Source organism: Zingiber officinale, chromosome 10B (assembly GCF_018446385.1).
Source record: "Zingiber officinale cultivar Zhangliang chromosome 10B, Zo_v1.1, whole genome shotgun sequence".
NCBI classification, from domain to species: Eukaryota; Viridiplantae; Streptophyta; class Magnoliopsida; order Zingiberales; family Zingiberaceae; genus Zingiber; species Zingiber officinale.
Window position 1 is genome coordinate 2,437,323 of NC_056005.1, and position 21,401 is coordinate 2,458,723.

Consider the following 21,401-nt stretch of genomic DNA (forward strand, 5'->3'; position numbering starts at 1 on the left):
GAGAAATTACTGGAGGCCGGCCACATCCAGGAAGTCCAGTTCCCAAGTTGGCTCACTAATATCGTGTTGGTCTCCAGGCCATGCAACAAATGGCGGGTGTGCATCGACTTCCATGACTTGAATAAGGCATGCCCGAAGGATTTCTATCCACTGCCCGGATAGACCAGATGGTGGACTCTACGGCGGGCTGCGAGATGATCTGCATGCTCAACGCATATCAAGGCCACCACCAAGTGTCGCTTGCCAAAGAAGATCAAGAAAAGTGAGCTTTATCATGGCTAATGGAACATTCTGCTACAACGTCATGTCGTTCGGATTAAAGAACGATAACGCCACCTACCAAAGTCTCATGAGCAACGTGTTTCGGAAGTAGATCGGCCGCAACTTAGAGGTATACATCGACGACATATTAATAAAGTCAGTCTGAGCTGTTGATATGTGTGTAGATATCGAAGAGACATGCCGAACCTTAAGGACATACAGGATGAAGCTAAGCCCGAGCAAGTGTCTATTTGGTGCTAAGAGTGGATGCTTCCTCTGATATATCATCACCAAACGGGGTATCGAGATAAATCCGAGCAAGGTAAAGGCGTTGCAAGACATGCCTCCGCCACACAGCTTAAAGGAGGTCCAACGGCTGACCGGACGGATTGCAGCATTGTCCAGATTCATATCCAAGTCATCCGACCAGAACGTACCGTTCTTCAAGGTGCTGCACCGAGCAACAAAATTTCAGTGGGATGCGGAGTGCGACCGGGCGTTGGAGGATCTCAAGAAGTATCTAAACTCCTTACTTGTGTTAGCTAAGCCGAGTGTCGGGGAGCTGCTTTGGATATATTTGTCATCCACAGAGTATGCGGTCGAAATCGACATTAGTCAAGCAGAACGGCCATGAGCAACAACCCGTGTACTTTTTAACATATTTATTGAAAGACGTCGAATTCCGCTACACTGGTCTGGAAAAATTAGCTTACCCTTTGATGCTTGCCGCTCGGAGACTCCGCCCGTACTTCCTTGCTCATCCGATCATCGTTATGCCCAACAGTACCCTAGGAAGAGTCCTCCTCAACCCAGAGGAGTCTGGTGGCTAATCAAATGGACAACTGAACTAAATGAGTTTGATATCCAGTATCAATCCCGAACGACAATCAAAGCTCGGGCCATGGTTGGTTTTGTCACAGAGGTCCAGAACGTTGAGCCAGCAGCAACTTGGAGAATATATGTCGATAGTTCGTCCACTGGACAAGGCAACGAGATCGGCATTCTGCTCATTTCACCACGGGAAGACCGGATGCAACTTTCTGTTCGGCTGGATTATCGGGCCACCAACAACGAAACTGAGTATGAAACCTTGATAGTCGGCTTACAGGCAGCGCGGCATGTCGGAGTCACAAAAGTCCTCATTCACTCGGACTCTCAGCTGGTCGCCCAACAGCTATCAGGGACGCTTGAGATTAGCAGCTCCCTACTCAAATTATATACAGAAGCTTTCGAGAAGCTGAAGACAAATTTTCATGAGGTCACTATACAGAAGATCCCCCGATCGGACAATCAAGCAGCGGATGAACTGACTAAGTTAGCTAGTTCATTATCCCCAGTGGAGATCATCCAACCGATCGAGCGGGTCTCATTGGTGGCGCACATCGACCGGATGGAGGGAGTGGTCTTCCCGAGCGATTGGAGAACGCCGCTGATTGAATTCCTCCGATCGGGTAGCACTCCGGTCGACTAGGAGATAGCGTGACTATTAAAGAAGAGGGTTGGACGATTCACCTTGATCGAAGACCAACTTTATAAGAGATCTTTCTTAAGACCCCTACTCAAGTGCGTTGGACCAGAGGATGCAGAATACATCATGCAGGAAGTGCACCAAGGCTCCTGTGGAAACCATCTGGCGACCGTTCGTTGGTTCAAAAGATTCTCCTAGCCAAATATTTTTGGCCAACTCTCTAAAAGGATGTCGCTCGGACAGTAGCCACATGCATATCCTACCAAAGGTATCACAACATCCCTCACTGACCGACCGAGGAGATGAAGGCAACCGCGGTGTCTTGCCCGTTCGATCAATGGGCATGGACATCGTAGGACCGTTTCCCATGGCAACTGGTCAGCGAAGGTTCCTGCTCGTCGCGGTGAACTACTTCTCAAAGTGGATGGAGGTCGAGCCATTGGCAAGGATAAGTGAGCAGATGGTCATCAAATTCATCTGGCAGAGCATCTTGTGCCGGTTCGGTATCCCCCACCGACTCATCTCGAATCATGGGAGGCAATTCACGAGTCGGAGGCTCAGGGAGTGGTGTGAAGGCTATGACATCCAGCAGATCTTCACCTCAATGGCCTACCCCCAGAGCAACGGCCAGGCGGAAGTCACAACCCAGGAGATCCTTAGAGGCTTGTGAGCTTAGCTCGACCATGCTGGGGATAACTAGGTCGACGAGCTCCCGAGTGTCTTATGCGCACTTTGCACGACTCCAAAGGGGGCAACTGGCGTAACACCATTCCAGCTGGTATATCGAGGAGAAGCAATGGTCCCCGTGGAGGTTGCAGTAGAATCCAACCGGGTATAACTCTACGACAAGGGAAACATTGAGCGAAGGTTAACAGAGCTCGACTTGGTGAATGAAGCGCGGGATAAAGTTATCATTCGGCTAATGGCATATCGGTAGTAGATGAAGCAAAAATACAACCAAAGGGTAATCCTGAGATCCTTCCAAGTCGGCGATCTGGTTTGGAAGAGAATCAAGCTCGCCAAGGATGTCACCAAGCTCAAGGTGCCATGGGTGGGACCTTACAAGGTCGTACAGAAACTTCGTTCGGAGGCATACTATTTGGAAGATGAAGACAGAAAATGGCTCGAGCAGTCATGGAGCGCGAATCATCTCCAACCCTATAGGGTCGGGTGAGAGGTGCGTAAGCAAATATAAATGTACTTGTGTATATGCCTTCTGGATGCAGGATAGACATGAATAAACGATGAAAGTTTTCCAGACTCTTGAGTCGATCGGACAAGTTAAAAGTTGAGTGGCGACTATAAACCCTAGTCTTCACCAACGGTCGAGCGACGACCTTAAACCCTTAACGTTATCAACAGTCGAGCGACAACCTTAAACCCTTGTAGTCATCAACGGTTGAGCGGCGACCTTAAACCCTTATCGTCATCAACGATCGAAGGATGACCTTAAACCCTTGTCGTCATCAACAGTCGAGCGACAATCTTAAACCCTTGTCATCATCAATGGTCGAGTGACGACCTTAAACCCTTGTCGTCATTAACGGTCGAATGACGACCTTAACCCTTGTCGTCATCAATGGTTGAGCGGAGATCTTAAACCCTTGTCTTCATCAATGGTCGAGCGGCGACTTTAAACCCTTGTCGTCATCAACGGTCGAGCGACGACCATAAATCCTTGTCTTCACCAATGGTCGAGCGGTGACCTTAAACCCTTGTCTTCACCGATGGTCAAGAAGCGACCTTAAACCCCAGTCTTCATCGATTGTTGAGCGGAGACCTTAAACCCCAGTCTTCATCAACGGTCGAGCGACGACCTTAAACCCCAGTCTTCATCAACGGTTGAGCGGAGACCTCAAACCCCAATCTTCATCAACGGTCGAGCAGCGACCTTAAACCCTTGTCACCATCAAAAGTCAAGCAGAAACTTTCAACTCAGAATTGATCGATTGGCTATGAAATCAGATAGCCCATTGCCGATCAAAAGATCATGAAGCCACACTTGGGGGTATAAGCAACTTAGTTTCGCTCTGGTTTGGGTGGCAATGCGTGAACTAAATGCAAGTCAAAATCGAAAATGTCGGACGACAAGAAGCGGACAAAAAAATAAGGGTTCGCCGTACGAACGATCATTCATTGACACTTCAAAAAATTACAGTAGTAAAACTTGCACGAACATGCTCACTCAAGCTAATCTAAAACATCATCGGACAGCGACTTAGTTAGCTTGTCCCAGCTAATGACCTTGCTTTTCAGAGTGGTGGGGAGGTAGCCGCCTTCCTTCAGTTAATCAAGCATCCTGTCAATAGCAAGATTGAATAGATGGAGTGTCCGATCGGCGACCATATCGTTAAAGGCGTCCGAGAAGATATAAACCTACTTCATGAGATCGAACCTACTAGACTCGACCCCTTGATATGTCACTAGGGTCGATCGGGAGGCTTCTAGCTCTACCTTCAGCGACGCCAGTTCTTCATTTTTTGAGACGAGCTCTCCGTCTTTCGCAGCGAGCTTGGTGTTCATCGCAGTCTGCTCTACCGATCGTCCATCCCGCTCGGCTTTCAATGTGGCCTCAGTCTCCTTTAGGTTTTAGGCCAACACCTGAAACTCCTTATTTTTTTATCTCTAAGTTCTCGATGGCCCGGAGCTTCCTGGTGTTGGCAAATTGAGCTTGGACTCGAAGGAGCTGACTTGTTTATTAAGCTGAGCCAATTGTGTAGCCTGCTCGACCCCTCTTCTCTTCTCTGCCTCTAGCTGCTCGGAGCTCTTACTCAGATCGGCTCTTAATTGAGCAATCTCAGCACTCATTTGCTCCAACTGCGCCTGAGATGATGTTGCCTGGCCACTCGGGGCGTGCAGTTGTTTGACTTCCTGCTCCAAAAATGTGAACCTTTAGCATATGGTCAGACTCTCTACCCAACACTGTAAGGAACCTAAGAAAATATTAGAACCGAGAAGAAATAAATCGGAATGTACAAGTAAAATGCTCACCCCAGTGGACATTTGGGTATGACTGTCGACGAGTGCCCCCGGAGGCATGACCGCCGTGCGAGCCCTAGCGTCAGCCCGTATCTGGGCGAGCGGCCCCTGGATAATTATCTGGTGCTCAAGGGCTCGGGATTAGGCATTATCTGAAGCACGCCACTTGTCCGTAGGCAGATGACATTGCTCGTTATGTGGCGTCGGCCGCTCGGAGCGGACAGGCTAACATTGCTGTACCAGCCGATTGAGGCGATGACATCGGTCAAACGCAAGACACTCGTGCCGCCGGCAAAGGGGGTGTCATGAAGGTGACTGGCGGTGCAGTTATTAATCCCTCAGGCAGACTGGACAAAGACAGTGTCCGATCGGAAGATATAGAGCCTGAGAGCACAGTGACTCCCTAATCGAGAGTAGGCGCAAATGTTTCGCCCAGCTCAGAAGAGGGACGAAAGGCGATCAGTGTTGGAGTCAGCATGGTGAAAGTCGCAGATCGGGAGGAATCCCCTTCCGCTCGGCGCCTTTTGCGGTGTCGCAGGGGCTCGTCGGAAGTTGTCGACTCTGAAGCGATCGCTATCGGAACCATGGACGATCGTTCAAGCAAAAGATCCGTTGTTGCAGCCTTCGCATCGCTCACGGCTATCCGACTTCCTCCTCCTCGCCGAGAGGATCTTCCTTGGAACCGATCGGCCACATACCGCGACTCTCTAGCTCGACCACGGCCACGGTGTTGATGTTTGCGTATGCAAGCTTACACTTGCCAGCCAGACACACTCACAACATGATTCGAGCTGCACAGAAGGAAGAAAAATCAGTTAGATTCAAAGGTTGGGGAAAAGAAAGAACATACCTAGGCTGGATGGAAGCCTTGTGCGGATCGGGCTTAGGCCGAACACGTAGAGGTCGCCCTCCAACAGCAACTTATGGATATGGTATTTCTGACCATTCAAGCTAGAAGCTGCATGGAGGTAGTCCGATCGGCTCTTGCATTTCTTGAGCTCGGGAGGGTGCGGCACCTCTAATTGCCAGCTGGTCGAAAAGTCTGGCAGCTCAGGAAAGCGAACAAAAAAGTAGTAGTCCTTCCAATTCTTGTTGGAGGACGACATCTTGTCAAAGAAGACTAGGTCCACTCGAGCTTGGAAGAGAAAAGTCCCCGGCTCGGACAATTTGGGGTAATAGAAATAGTGGAAGAGTCGAGGAGTAAGAGGAATGTCATCCAAGGGGAACAGAATGACGACACCGCACATCAACCGAAAAGAGTTCGACACTAGTTGATGGAGAGAAATACGAAAATATTTACAAACGACGGAGAAGAAAAGGTGGATCGAGAACCACAAATCGGCGGTAAATTGGCCCCTAAAGAAGCATACAAAATCCGGAGGCGGCTCATTCGAGCGGCCAAAAGCCGAAGGAAGACCGATTTGATAATCGGAGGGAATTTCAAAGGAAGCTCTCAAACTCTCAGCATTGCCTCTGTCGAACCTAGACTCGATGGACGTGTACCAGAGCCCAGGGACGGAGACAGAAGGTTGAGAGGAGCTTGCCATCGGAAATAAACGTCGACAAGAAACACTGAAGAAGTTCGATTAAAAGAAAGGATGCTAGAAACAACGAACATATCTGGTTGAAGGGTACAGAAAGCTTACTAAAAAGATCGCTACGATCGCCGGAAAGGAAGAAGAATGCAGGGTCGCTGGAAAGTTCGAAGACGAAGACGTAGAGTGAGGAAGATGACGATGAACGTGAGGTTTATAAACCTCGCGGTCGATTGACCTCAACCGTCCGATCCAAAGCTACGGAAACCTAGAAGCAGATCCCATCGTTGATTTTGAAAAGGCGCACACCTCATTGCAAGATGATATCCGCCTGTCACATTGAGTGTGCGGCGACAGTGAGGGGCACGTTTGCTTCAGTCACTGGATATCATTTAATGAGCTTAATTAAAAAGGTATGGTTGCGTGCTCGGTCATAACTATCAGGGATTTACACGATCTTCAAGAAATTTGGATAACGTCAGCCAAGACCGAGCTCGCCTGAGGACGCGTAAGGAAAAGGAAAACATGTGCCAGTGTTGCTGCTCGTCGTCCCGATCGGCGTAAAGAACAGGTCACAGGGCTGAACCCAACAAAGGCAAACTGAAGCCAAGCGGCGTTGGCTTGTAGGCAGATCAACGATTAAAGACCAAGCATAGTCCGATCGACCACTGAAACATATGGGCCGAACAGACCTTAAAGTCGCCGAAGACACATCTTCTTGTCCAGTTAGTCAGATTTGCAGCCTTCTTCGACTAGACTTGAAGGGGAGGCTTGTGATGTAATGGTAAGGAGGAGCGCACCTGACATGGGTCAACGGCCACAGTGGAGGTCAAAGTTAAAACGGTCAACGTTAGGGCTTAGAGGCTCAACTGCGTCGCCCGAGCGAGAGGGGGCTACATAGGCCTATCGGAGGAATTGCTGTCTGGTCGGCTATCTGGATGAAACAGTGTCTGGTCAGCCTGATCGGTAGGAGAGCGGGTCGAGCGGGTAACCCGTCCGACTCGGGGTATGCCATTGACAGTGTAATAAACCGATATAATAAAAGAGGAAAAGATGGATACTTAATATGGGGAAGAAAAAATAAAAGAGAACACTTCATCTATCATTGAATGCGGAGAAGCTAAGACAAAGATGTCTTCTGTCTGTAATTAATATCATTAAACAGAGGCATATGAAGGGTCACTAAAACATGTATAAAAGAGTATGATTAGTATGAAGAAAGGCAAGATTCATCTCTGTCCCTATTACAGAGATAGCGACCCCTTCCCTGGTTTGGTTTGTTTTACAGATAGGAGCAAGTCTTCATCCAGTCAACGGGACTGTCACATCCTTGGCTTTCCGGCTTCACGCCTTCGAACAGGAACAACTAGTATAATTTATTCTATAAAAATCTTAATCCGAAAATAAATTAGGAATTAGGTTATTAATCATACCTCAAGTTATGCAGCGAAAATGTCTTATATAACCTGAAGAACCAATGAGATAACTGATGAGATAAAGATATGGATAGATGCAGTTGTGATTTTTCCTAAAGAATCAATGAAATACAGATAGATTGATGCAGTTTCATCGATATGCAGAAGAACCGAAATAAATTGATGTATTATGATATAAAAAGAATAACAAGGAGAAAGTTGTAGTAAAAATTAGAGAGAGAGGAGGAGAGAACGATGAAGAACTAATGAGAATTGAAGCGATGAGAAGAAGCATTGCAGATAATAAAAATTAGTTTATAATATGTGATTTGATAAGAATAAAAAGTTAAAATTACTAATAAATCTTGAAATTATTTTGAATATGAAAAGAAAAAAAAATGATATTAACATAACTTAATTTAAAAATGATATTAACATAACTTAATTTTGGACTTCACTAAATCAAGTGAGAGTTGCTTATTAAAGGGGTCCAAATTTTTAATTAAATAGTAAGATAATATGTACCCTTCAATTTGATCAACACAAATAAAATATATTATAATAGTTATAGATCATAACTACAATATAGACAATTTAACTTTGATCAACATCAATAAATTATATGTTAACAGCCATGAACGATAGTTGCTATAATACGAGTACTTTAATTAAAAAATTTAAAAGGTCCCTAGGTTATAGTGGCATGGTAAAACATTCAGATTGTCACCCAAGTACTCACGATTCGATCCCCAACTATAGCGTATTTATAAGAATTTTTCCTCCAAATAAGAGACGTAATTAAAGGATGTTGAGCTTTTGGATTGGCCATCATGTGTGCTTCCCGATTTATCCTGATGGCTGGTGGAAAAATTCCGTGGAACTGAACCGGTCACTCGTTGCTTTACCCTAGTGGCTAGCACGTTGATACCATATTACCTGAGGTGCAGTGTTCGAGTCCTCTTAGCAACAAAGTAAAATTGTACTATTATCTGAGGTGCAGTGTTTGAGTCCTCTTAGCAACAAAGTGAAATTGTACCTCCCCAAAAAATCCCTTTGAGGGTTTTTCGGGTATGGGGTCGCTCAACGGTGGAGTCAGTCATTATAAAAAATTTACTCTATCTTAGTTTTAGTCCCGAGGCTATGGTGTTGTGGTAAGACATTCAAGTTGTCACGCACGCACCCACGGTTTTATCCCTAGCTATGGTGTATTTGTAGAAATTTTTCCTCCAAATGAGAGGCGCAATCAAAGGATGTTGGGCTGGTCACCGCGTATGGTTCATGATTTATCCTAGTGACTGATGAGAAACTTTCGTAAAGTCGAGCCGGTGACCCCAAAAATAATCAATGAAACTAACTGACATTATTTTTTATGATACGAATACTCCATGTTTTACAAACATTGATTAACATTATGTTATAATAGAATTTTGACTCTAGTCAATATTAATAACGCTATGTTATAGTAACTACAGTTCATACGTCTTATAATGTAGACACTTCACCTGTGATCAACCTTGATACGAATTGTTATTACATAAATAGTTTATTTCTAATCAATATTATTCATTATTATATTATATCAATTATAAAATTATAACTGTTATAATTATTATGTATTTATACTAGCTGATATAAGTATATAGTAGCTACGATCTTACATAGTTAGTAAAAAAAAAATAAAGAGAATTTCAAAAGACATAAAATGTCCAGAAATGAGATCAGGTAGCCTTTTGAATTTTACCCCATTTATTTCTTATTCTTAGTAACCAAATAAGTAGGGCTTATTTTGAACATATTATAATAAAGAGATCAAATTTAGATAACCAACCACAAATGCAACAGTTAGTAATAAAAAAAAAGTATAAATTGTTTCATAATTTATACATAAAGATGAAAAAAAGGAATGCTTAATTTCAATAATCTTTAGTGATTTCATAAATTTAAGTGAATAATAGACAATCAATAATATCCATAATATCAATTAAGTAAATTAAACAAAAATAACTATTCAAGTTTGAATTGTATGTCCATTCTGCAAACCAACATAATACAATTATTCAATAAAAATTCAACATGCATGCAAAAAATACAGACCCGACAAGCAGTAAAAAGACAATGTAAATAAAACTGCTTATGATGGCAAAATACATGTTGAAATCTCAAGTGTTTCAAGATCGTGACTACAAAGAATATATGAATTCTTGCTCTGTGGAGCAATTCACACAATTTGTATGGATTGAATTGTAGACATGGGGGGAAGACTGACAACTGGAACACAAGGCCAGTTGTGAATGAGCAGCAAAAATTGATCAGCTAAAATGTTAGTAGTGTTTGTATGAAAGAGATTGTCAAACGAAGGTCGGAGATGGATTCAAATTCAATCATTCTTGATAGAAAAGTGATCACGATGTTCAGAAAAATAATTCAGAAATCCCATATTGAATCTTCTTCCTTCTCACGACGGTAAGTACAGCTATCCCACTCATGCTCATCAAAATCTGGATAGCCAGCATCTTCATCTTTACCTCCATAATCATCTCCTTCATCAGCAATGCCTTCTGGTTCTTTCTGCGTACATGATATATAAGCCGCATATCAAGTAGAAGCCGAGCTGATCAAGAAAATATAGATCTTCAAAAGAGACATTAAAAATATACCTCATTTGTATCAACGTTACATTGTGATGCATTTTCCTGATCATCATTTGTCTCTTCTTTTGCAGATGTCTCGGCCTTTTCTTGGACCATCTTAATTACTTGCATAACGTGTGAAAAATCTGTAAAATAAAACTAATATATCAATCAGATTGCAGGTGAAAGGGGGTGTGCAAGGTTATTTTGTAAAAGTGGCTATCAACAATGATTACTGAATAAAAGATATATATAATTCTGTTTTTAAATTTAACATGCTTTGAATTAATTGAAGAACAGGTAGTAGTGTAATAACTGCGTCACTAATAATTCGTGAGAAGCTGCTCCCAGGATTAAACATAAGCATAATGATGTGAGCCAAGAATAGGTATTGAAGGGAATTGGGGGACCCATGACAAGGTCCAAGACTAAGAAAATGAAGCAAGCTTTGGAAGGCTTAATAATGAGACTCAAGGAAAAGGAGGATCAATGCACAATGGAGGCAACAACTAAGTGGATCACATTCCTTCAATTTGAAAGTGAAATTGGACCAACATGAGGACCATTTTCGTGTGCATGCATGGGGGGTTTTTTCTAAAGTGACTTTTGATGTCCTTTGTGGGTTTTTAATGCATTTTTGAGAGTTAATAAGCTAGTATAACAAATACCATGCATGCATGGTTGCATTAAGCTAGTATTAGGGATTAATAGTTGCATTAGTGGATAATAAAACCCATGCATGCAAACATGATATTTATTACATAATTAGTGCATAGGGGATCTTAAGGGATGTTAAATAGGAAAACTCTTGTATGACAAATCATGTAAGTTTGAATGAAAATTTGAGTTTCTCTTTTGTGAGAGCTTCCTTCTTGTTCTTAGGCAAAGAACTAATTTCGATCTTATCAAGGCAACTTGTGGCGATCAAAACTCCATGACTTATCACTCACCTTCTCATCTTGCTTGAGTGTGGCGTCAATACCCTTCCCCCAAGTTGAATTTCAAGGCGATCCATTTACAAGGTTTTTTTATCATTTGGTATCAGAGCCTTGGCTCCTTGATTTTCAGGTTTGTGTTCTATTTTCATCTTCGTTCTTGTCGATCTTTGTTGATCTCTCCATCCCTATCTGTCGCAAATTTCTATTCAATATTTGGGTCCTCAACTTAAAAAAAAAAAAAAAAAAGGAAAATTCGAAAAAAAAAAAAAGAGGAATCATTAGTCATTGGTTTCTGATTGAAAAAAAAATAAAAATAATATTTAAAAAAAGAGGAGGATTTGTGAATTGAAAGGACTCAATATTCTTTCTTTGTGAAATCTGAATTCAAAAGATATTCCTTTCATTGTTCTTGATCGTTGCTGAATTTCTCGTTTTATCCATTTATTTCTCTTGTTCTACTCATATTTCTCTTGTTGGTTTCTTATTCATTTGATTGTCTACTTGCTGTCTTGAGAAAGACATTGATAAGGTTCTTTCCTTAAGAGCTTATAAAGGAAGCTGAGTGGATAAATCTGAGTGCAACCACGTGAGTAGAGTGGTGAGGTCCGTATAACATTTCTTTTGTAATTTTCCTTGTCATCTTCTTTTGTTGCAAGCATGAGTGGGAAAAAATCACCTAATTCCCCTAGGCGAGATCTTAATAGGCTTCAAATGGAGGCACTTACTCAACAATTTGAGAGAATACTTTAAAGACAACTTGAAGAAATACACGAAAGGATGGACCGACTTGAAGGAGAAAAAGTTTCGAACCGTAGGGGCAATTCTAATCATGAAGAATTTCGTCAAAGTGAACCATTCTATGATTCACCAAGAGAAAGAAGGAGGCATGAAGGGGGAAGAAGACGTGAAAGAGGAGGTAGAGACCATAGACGAGAAGCTGATCTAGGAGGTGTGAAAGTACAGATACCTTCCTTCCAAGGGAGGAATGATCCTGAAACATATCTTGCATGGGAGATGAAAATAGAACAAATTTTCTCATGTCACAATTACAATGATGCAAAGAAAGTAAAGGTGGCTGCCCTTGAGTTCACTGATTATGCCTTAATTTGGTGGGATCAATTGCAAAAGGAGAGAAGAAGGTATGGAGAGCATCCTATCAACACTTGGGATGAAATGAAGACTTTGATGAGAAGGAGATTTGTGCCTTCCCACTACCATAGGGAATTGCACAACAAATTGCAAAGACTCACCCAAGGGAGTGGGAGTGTGGATGATTACTACAAGGAGATGGAGGTAGCTTTGATTAGGGCTAATATTGTGGAAGATAGGGAAGCTACCATGACTCGGTTTCTCCATGGCCTAAACCGAGACATTGGAGACATTGTGGAGTTACAACATTATATGGAGCTTGACGACTTAGTGCATCAAGCAATGAAAATAGAGCAACAATTAAAGAGAAAGGGTGTTATGAAGAAATCATCTTCTCCAAACTACTCTTCAAGTTGGAAGGACAAGCCAAAGAAGGAGGGTTCTTCTTCAAATTCTAAGGAGGCAGCAAGCATTAAGAAGCCTATTCCTACTACCTCTTCTTCCACTTCTAAGAGTAGGGATATCAAGTGTTTTAGGTGTTTGGGAAAAGGTCATATTGCATCCGAATGCCCGAATAAGAAGACTATGGTGGTGAGGGATAATGAGAGTATCTCTAGTGAAGAAATTTCTTCTCATTCCTCTTCCTCAAGCGATGAAGAAAATGATGGAGCAGCCTATGCGCAAGATGGAGATCTCTTGGTGGTTAGGAGATTATTGGGAAGCCAAGCCAAGGAGCATGAGGAGGACCAAAGAGAAAATATTTTTCATACCCGCTGCCTTATTCAAGGAAAGACATGCTCTATGATCATTGATGGTGGAAGTTGCACCAATGTGGCAAGCACTAGGTTGGTCACCAAACTCAACCTCAAGACTACACCACATGCAAGACCATATAAACTCCAATGACTAAGTAATAGTGGTGAATTGGTAGTGAACCAGCAAGTGTTGATTAACTTCTCCATTGGCAAATATGAAGATCAAGTTCTATGTGATATTGTGCCTATGGAGGCAAGCCACATTCTTCTTGGAAGACCTTGGCAGTTTGATAGGCGAGCTCACCATGATGGATTCTCCAACAAGTTCTCTTTTGTCCACAATTCTCGCAAAGTTACACTTGTACCATTATCACCTAGGGAGGTTTGTGAGGATCAAATAAAAATGAGAGAGAAAAGAGAAAAAGAAGAGCGAGAGCATAAGAAAAAGAAAGAGTGTGTGCAAAAGAAAATACTTGATTTTGAGGACAAAATTCAAAAGAAAAGAAAGAATGAGGAAAAGAAAGAGAGAAAAATAGAAAATTTGTTTACAAGAGTAAGTGAGGTGAAGAAAGCTTATTTGACAAGACAACCAATATTTCTTCTTTTGTGCAAGGAAACTTGCTTGGAATCTAATACTAACTCTTTGCCTAGTGAAGTAGTTGTTATTTTGCAGGATTTTAAAGATGTTTTTCCCAAGGAAGTACCTCACGGATTGCCACCAATGAGGGGAATTAAACACCAAATAGACCTTATTCCTGGCGCTTCTCTGCCCAATAGGCCAGCTTATAGGAGCAACTCTCAAGAAACAAAGGAGATACAAAATCAAGTGGAGGAGTTATTGCAAAAAGGATGGGTTAGAGAAAGTTTAAGTCCTTGTGCTGTACCCGTAATTTTGGTGCCTAAAAAGGATGGAACATGGAGGATGTGCACTGACTGTAGAGCCATCAACAACATCACAATTCGGTATAGACATCCAATCCCTAGACTTGATGATTTGCTTGATGAATTGCATGGTGCTTGCTTCTTTTCTAAAATTGATTTAAAAAGTGGGTACCATCAAATTAGGATAAGGGAAGGGGATGAATGGAAAACAGCTTTCAAAACCAAATATGGATTGTATGAATGGTTGATAATGCCTTTTGAGTTAACTAATGCACCAAGCACTTTTATGAGGCTTATGAACCATGTCTTACGAGAATTTCTTGGAAAATTTGTGGTAGTATACTTCGATGATATTTTGGTATATTCCAAGAGTTTTGTTGAGCATATTGCACATCTCCAATCTGTCTTGCATGTCCTTAGAAAGGAAAAACTATATGCTAACTTAAAAAAGTGTTCTTTTTGCACCAATCATGTGGTTTTTCTTGGTTTTGTCATAAGTTCTAAAGGAGTGCAGGTTGATGAAGGGAAAGTTAAGGCCATTAGAGATTGGCCAACTCCTAAAACTGTGAGTGAGGTTAGGAGCTTCCATGGGTTGGCAAGTTTCTATAGGAGGTTTGTGAAGGATATGATTTCAGCACAGTGGCAGCACCCCTAAATGAAATTGTTAAGAAAAATATGGGTTTTAGATGGGGAGAGAATCAAGAAAATGCATTTCAAACACTTAAGGATAAACTCACACATGCACCCATTCTTGCTTTACCTGATTTTTCCAAATCATTTGAAATTGAATGTGATGCATCTCATGTGGGTATTGGGGCTGTTTTACTTCAAGATGGTCATCCCATTGCATATTTTAGTGAGAAATTAAGTGGTGCCACCCTCAACTATTCCACTTATGACATAGAATTGTATGCCCTTGTTAGAGCATTGCAAACATGGCAGCATTATCTTTTGCCTAAAGAATTTATCATTTATAGTGATCATGAATCTTTGAAGTATTTGAAAGGGCAAGGGAAGCTCAACAAAAGGCATGCCAAATGGGTCGAATTTCTTGAACAATTTCCTTATGTGATTAAGCATAAGCAAGGAAAGGTAAATGTTGTAGCAGATGCACTTTCAAGAAGGTATAATTTGTTAGCTACACTTGAAACTAAATTGCTTGGCTTTGAACATATTAAGGAATTGTATGTACATGATAATGAGTTTTCCCAATTATATGCTGCATGTGAAAAGAAATCACAAAATGAGTTTGTTAGGCATGACAACTACTTGTTTAAGAATAACAGACTTTGTGTGCCTAGAGGATCGATGCGTAAATTGCTAGTTAGGGAAGCACATGAGGGGGGTTTAATGGGACACTTTGGGGATCAAAAGACCTTAGAAATGCTGCTTGAACATTTTCATTGGCCACACATGAAACACGATGTGCAGAAATTTTGTGCACGGTGCATTGTGTGTAGAAAAGCAAAATCTAAGACATTACCTCATAGACTTTACACGCCTTTGCCTATTCCTAATTTTCCTTGGACTGACTTGTCTATGGATTTTGTTTTAGGGCTACCACGTACTCAAAAAGGTAAGGACTCCATTTTTGTGGTAGTTGATAGATTCTCCAAGATGGCACACTTCATACCTTGCCACAAGGTGGATGATGCAACTCATGTGGCAGATTTGTTTTTCAAAGAGGTGGTAAGACTTCATGGCATGCCTAGGAGCATTGTTTCAGATCGTGACATCAAATTTTTAAGCCATTTTTGGAGGACCTTATGGAACAAGCTGGGAACAAAGCTTCTTTTCTCCACCACATGCCACCCACAAACTGACGGCCAGACTGAGGTGGTAAATAGGACACTTTCTACTCTTCTTAGAGCAATTATTAAGAAGAACATTAAGTCTTGGGAAGAATGTTTACCTCATGTTGAATTTGCTTATAATAGGGCGGTCCATTCTACTACTCAATTTTCTCCTTTTGAGATTGTTTATGGGTTCAATCCACTAACACCTCTTGATTTGCTTCCTTTACCTAACACTTCTTCTTTAGTTCACAAGGATGGCAAAACAAAGGCAGAATATGTGAAGAAGCTTCATGAGCAAGTTAAAGCTCAAATTGAGAAGAAAATGGAGCAATATGCAAATCGAGCCAATAAAGGGAGAAAAAGAGTGGTCCTTGAACCCGGTGATTGGGTGTGGGTTCATATGAGGAAGGAACGGTTTCCTACCCAAAGGAAATCAAAGCTTCAACCAAGAGGAGATGGACCATTCCAAGTGTTGGAAAGAATTAATGACAATGCTTACAAAATTGATTTGCCCGGTGAGTATGGTGTTAGTGCAACATTTAATGTGGCTGATTTGAGTCCTTTTGATGTAGGAGATGAAGACCTAAATTCGAGGACGAATTCACCTAAAGAAGGAGGGAATGATGTGAGCCAAGAAGAGGCATTGAAGGGAATTGGGGGACCCATGACAAGGTCTAAGACTAAGAGAATGAAGCAAGCTTTGGAAGGCTTAATAATGAGGCTCAAGGAAAAGGAGGATCAATGCACAATGGAGGCAACAACTAAGTGGATCACATTCCTTCAATTTGAAAGTGAAATTGGACCAACATGAGGATCATTTTCGTGTGCATGCATGGGGGGTTTTTCTAAAGTGACTTTTGATGTCCTTTGTGGGTTTTTAATGCATTTTTTAGAGTTCCTAAGCTAGTATAACAAATACCATGCATGCATGGTTGCATTAAGCTAGTATTAGGGATTAGTGGTTGCATTAGTGGATAATAAAACCCATGCATGCAAACATGATATTTATTACATAATTAGTGCATAGGGGATCTTAAGGGATGTTAAATAGGAGAACTCTTGTATGACAAATCATGTAAGTTTGAATGAAAATTTGAGTTTCTCTTTTGTGAGAGCTTCCTTCTTGTTCTTAGGCAAAGAACTAATTTCGATCTTATCAAGACAACTTGTGGCGATCAAAACTCCATGACTTATCACTCACCTTCTCATCTTGCTTGAGTGTGGCGTCAATACCCTTCCCCAAGCTGAATTTCAAGGCGATCTATTTACAAGGTTTCTTTATCATGATACCAGGCGATCTATTTACAAGGTTTCTTTATCATGATGGTAGTTACAAATAGTAAGATATATAATTTCTAATTAATTATTATATAAATTATAATTATTTGGTATATACATTAGTAATTTATAAAATACATTTTTAATTAATTAATATAATTATAATATATTATTTTATTATTTTTATTAAAAATATAAAAAAATAAAGTAAAAAAAATATAATTTATATAATATATAGCTATATAATTTTAAAATCAAACTTTAATTTTTTTTTATAAATTGAAATAGATTAAAATTTTATAAAAAATATTTAAAATAATTTTAAAATTTTATAAATAATTCTGAAATTTTAATTATTAAAAAATATATAAATTTTTTGCCTCCTCCCTTCTGTAGGCCAACACCGTGGAGGTCGTCAACGCCGTCAGGCTGCCGCCCGCCTCCAACTCTCCCTCGCCGCCACTCTCTCCCCCTCAAGCGATCACCCCCTTTCTCCCATTCACGCACACCATAAGCGATGGAAGCAGCAGCAGCCTCTCCTCTCCACTCGGACGTGGTCGACTCCACCTCCGACACCACTGCTCTCTCCCTCGAGCGACCGCCCCCTCACTTTCGTTCACGTACGATTCTGCCATCGCTGCTTCTGGACGCCATCGACACCAGCAGCCACTTCCCTCACCCTCTCCTCCTCTCGTTGACAACACCTCTCTTCCAGTCTATAGCCCAGGTGAGCAGCCACCAACTACCAACGTCGCTGCTAGCATCACTACCAGCGCCCCTGCTGCTGAATCCAACCAACGGGCACCCCTATTGGCAGATCTGAGTGGCTGACGCCCTTGCCTTCAGATACGACCCTGATCCGTATTTAATGGTGTCTGTGTCGACCCTTCTGATTTAGCCCGTCGCCGGCCTTTAAGCCGCTACTATTCTCGACCTTTGCTTCATTGTCTTGTTCAGCATGTGTGTCGTGTTTTGGCCTGCGTGTCATTATCTTATTTCGGCCTGCATGCCAAAGTCATATCCTATCATGCGCGTCGATGTATTATCCAGGCCTACGTGTCGATGTCATATCCCGGCCTATGTGTCGAGGTTGCATCCAATTTTGTGTCATCGCGTTCGGCTCCACGTCGTCATATCCAACTCTGCATCCTATACTCTTTCGAGCCACGACAACATGAGTAGCATCCCGACCAGCTCACCGATCCACCCGAGGGCGCCCCCCTGGACCAAGGTACGTTCTCCGTACTCACTCTACATTCATTTCATTATTATACGTCTTAGTCTGTTACTTATATACTCGTTGGATCTGCCTCGAGCATCAGGGGTACCAAGGACCGGGGCGACCGGGTCGCTGGTTGCAGGTAGTGTTGACCAGAAGACTTCTGACGACTTGGTCAATATAGAAGTCATCTCAGCATACCCCCCTCCGAAATATCACGATTCGATCAACATTCTATCCACCTCATCCGACGGTCCGTCTGACTTAGATTTCGGACCGGATCATGTACAATTAAAAACACATGACATTAGTGCCATAGATGAAAACCGGCCAATTATCGCAAACAAAATAGCAGTTGTAGGGGTTAGTTCAATGGTATAACCCAGTATCCTTATGTGGCCATATGTTGATGGCATACCCTCCTGACTACATAAGCTTATGTAGCCACATAAGCAGCTTGTGTGGGTGGAGATTTTTTTTAAAACAACATTGAAAACAAAGACAGATTATTTACTAGAAAACAAAACGATGATAATTTCCAGGGCAATGTAACCAGGAAAGAGCAAGGAAAGTAGGAAACAGATATTAGAATATCAAAAATCAAAAAAATTCAAGGTACTGATGACACTCAAGGAATACAATTGGAAGAAGAAGCTAATGAGAAAATTCAGCAAACTAAATCCTAGATAGCTATAGATTTCACAAAACAACACTCAGTTGTGTCCCACTGTTCAACCTAGCTCACCTCCACCTATCATAAGCCTATGGTATGTCTTTGCACACAAACTCTCAATCACTTGCTCTGGGATGCAGTGACCAGGAAGTTCGGAGTGGAGGAAAGTGGAAACAGGGATAGTTTGTCAGCATGCTGGATATGCAGACGGTTGTAAGATTAGCTGCCCACACTACTCCAAGCACTCACTATCAACACTTCTACCATCTTTATCAGATATGCGATGCTGTCACCATGCCTTAGCACAACATTATCTTCCAAAGATTTTCTGATTTAGGGACCAACACTTCACTCTCCCTCCTATGTAACATAACCCTTAATATACCTAGTTGGTGAAATGCAAATGCTGTTCTGAGATTGCTACTGTGATGAAAGCAAGTTATCAGGAGCAGAAAATCTTCTTTGGATGTGTAGGGACAATAAGATTGTTGTGTACATAAGTGGAGTCCTCCACAGATGTAGGTAAAATTACCCACATATTGTTGGGAGTAAACAGACACGTGTCAGAAGGAAGGCCAAGTCCAGACCAAGGCACATCAACCATAACTAATTAGAAGCTGGCAACTATTCTATAAGAACTGTGTGCCACCATCTGATAGGTGAAGCATTCATTCAAAAGGAAATAAATAGCACCCTTGACACATGCGGGGATCTTCTTCGCTCGGCTTGCACTGGCTCAACTTTAGGTTTCACGAACTCAACCTCAACCCCATAAATCAACTTTGAAACTGCAGGGGTTTAGTGGTACTTACTGAATCCTTTAGCGATCCGTAGTCATCTCAGTCGAACATCCATACAGAGGATTGTGAGTTTTATTTGATTTGGCCTAGTTCAAGTTAGATTCAGTCGAACTCTTGTGTGTTTTCTCTGATCAAACCCAATATCAGACTTGCGTTGGCCATGTGTCAGCAGGTTTAAACATTTTTTACAATTTGAACATAACATCTAGCATTTAATTCAGTTGATTTGGTCATTTCATACCACTAGAAGTGCAAGTTTGGAGATGGGCTTGCTCTGTCTCATGCTCAGAATGAGAATCAAGAGCCACTGGCTCCAAAGAAGCAGATACATCTCGGGCAACATCTGAAGTTTTGGTAGAAGCAGAGACAACCTTGACAGTTTTAGCACGAGCTTTAGGACGAAACTTGCCCAACTGTCGCCCTGTGATTATGAAAGTGGCAACTAATTATTTAAGTGAACAAGATAACTTTGAAAAATAAATGAGGAAAAAAACCAAGTAGATAAACAGCAACACATTTCTTAACATATACCTGTGGTGGTCTCTGTGGGAGAAAGAAAATCATCAATGGTATCTGAATCATTGAACATGGCCACTGTATGAAGGACAAGGGGAAAAAACAATTATAACAAAACCTCAAAATAGAATAAGGTAAGAATAAGACCTCCAACTGAAGATTTTGTGAAGAGAAACATAATTTACATAAACTGAAATTAACACCCGTGTCCTATGACTTCAAATCCCAAGGAACAAAAATTAGATAAAATATCTACCACTGCCTCGCCTCCAACGCCAAACAACCCTCTTCATAACACTCAAACTCCAGTGCAACCGAATCCCTTAACCCTTGATGCAAAATCATCCCTCAACTACTAGAATCCCAAAATTGAATTAGCTGCTCAATTTTTTTCTGCTACGTTCCCGAGTACGATTTGCAAAATCAACATTTTTATACCTTATTTCTTCTTACCGTCTCACCCGATTCAAGGAAAAGATAGGAGAAACCTATGTAAACACCACCTTCCTCGCTCCCCCAGGAGCCTTTTGCGGTCAAAAATAGCGAGCAATCAACGTTCTCTTTATACGACAACGCAATAAAAATCCAAAAAAGAAAGACGGGTACCAGGACTCACCACCGCGCGCGTCGAGATGAGGAAACTCGAGATGCCGGCGTTTCTGTCCTGGCAGCGGACATACGACAACGTATTTTTAATGATGGAGGAGGAAGAAAAGTGGGCAGCGGAAATCGCGAGCACTGGCGAACGTGGGCGACGACGGTCGAGCACGGGCGGAAAGCTCTTCTGGGTTTACGGCGTGGGCGGGTTTGCGTCGCGCCGAATTGGAACCGAAGGTGAGAAGATCGCCAGCTGACCCGAGCGAGGCTGAACCGGAGAGATGGGAAAAGAAGAATACTCCTAACTGCTGGTACAACGGACTGGTTACAACTGTCATAACAGTAAAACGCTCGTCCGATGTTGATTCTAATTAATGCAAATTCAAAAAATCAAATTTTTTTAAAAAAGTTATTCGCAGCAATTGCTCGCTAGCTCCTAATTTAATCTCATATACCAAAAAAGCCCAGCCTCAACATCAGCAAAATCTTCATAACTTCCTTTAGTAAGCCAGTCTAAGCCGGACCGAGCTTGGTCCAAACCATAAATAGGCTCGAAAACTCCATCTAAAG

The 21,401-nt window shown here is 41.9% G+C and overlaps 1 protein-coding gene across 3 annotated transcripts; it reads right to left on the reverse strand.

The window, feature by feature from the left end:
* Nucleotides 1-9,741: 9,741 nt before the first annotated feature.
* On the reverse strand, nucleotides 9,742-21,085 carry LOC122030049. 3 transcript variants are annotated; one of them, XM_042589198.1, is made up of 5 exons: nucleotides 20,851-21,085; nucleotides 20,250-20,312; nucleotides 19,960-20,139; nucleotides 10,316-10,434; nucleotides 9,742-10,226 (listed from the first exon to the last, which is right to left on the reverse strand). In XM_042589198.1, the coding sequence occupies exons 2-5, from the start codon at nucleotides 20,305-20,307 to the stop codon at nucleotides 10,083-10,085; spliced, it is 501 nt and encodes a 166-aa protein (XP_042445132.1). In that variant the 5' UTR covers nucleotides 20,308-20,312; nucleotides 20,851-21,085; the 3' UTR covers nucleotides 9,742-10,082. The 3 variants fall into 3 exon arrangements, with proteins under 3 accessions (XP_042445132.1, XP_042445134.1, XP_042445133.1); XM_042589200.1 differs by lacking the exon at nucleotides 20,851-21,085 and adding an exon at nucleotides 20,688-20,769; XM_042589199.1 differs by lacking the exon at nucleotides 20,851-21,085 and adding an exon at nucleotides 20,673-20,769.
* Nucleotides 21,086-21,401: the final 316 nt, after the last annotated feature.

Bases quoted from the DNA above. Each gene is read 5' to 3' on its own strand.
- LOC122030049 (XM_042589198.1), bottom strand. From the start codon at position 20,307: ATGTTCAATGATTCAGATACCATTGATGATTTTCTTTCTCCCACAGAG. The intron at 10,435-19,959 runs GTATGAAATGAC...TTTATTTTACAG, and splicing joins CCAAACTTGCACTTCTAGTG to ATTTTTCACACGTTATGCAA. The intron at 10,227-10,315 runs GTATATTTTTAA...TCATGTACGCAG, and splicing joins GTAACGTTGATACAAATGAG to AAAGAACCAGAAGGCATTGC.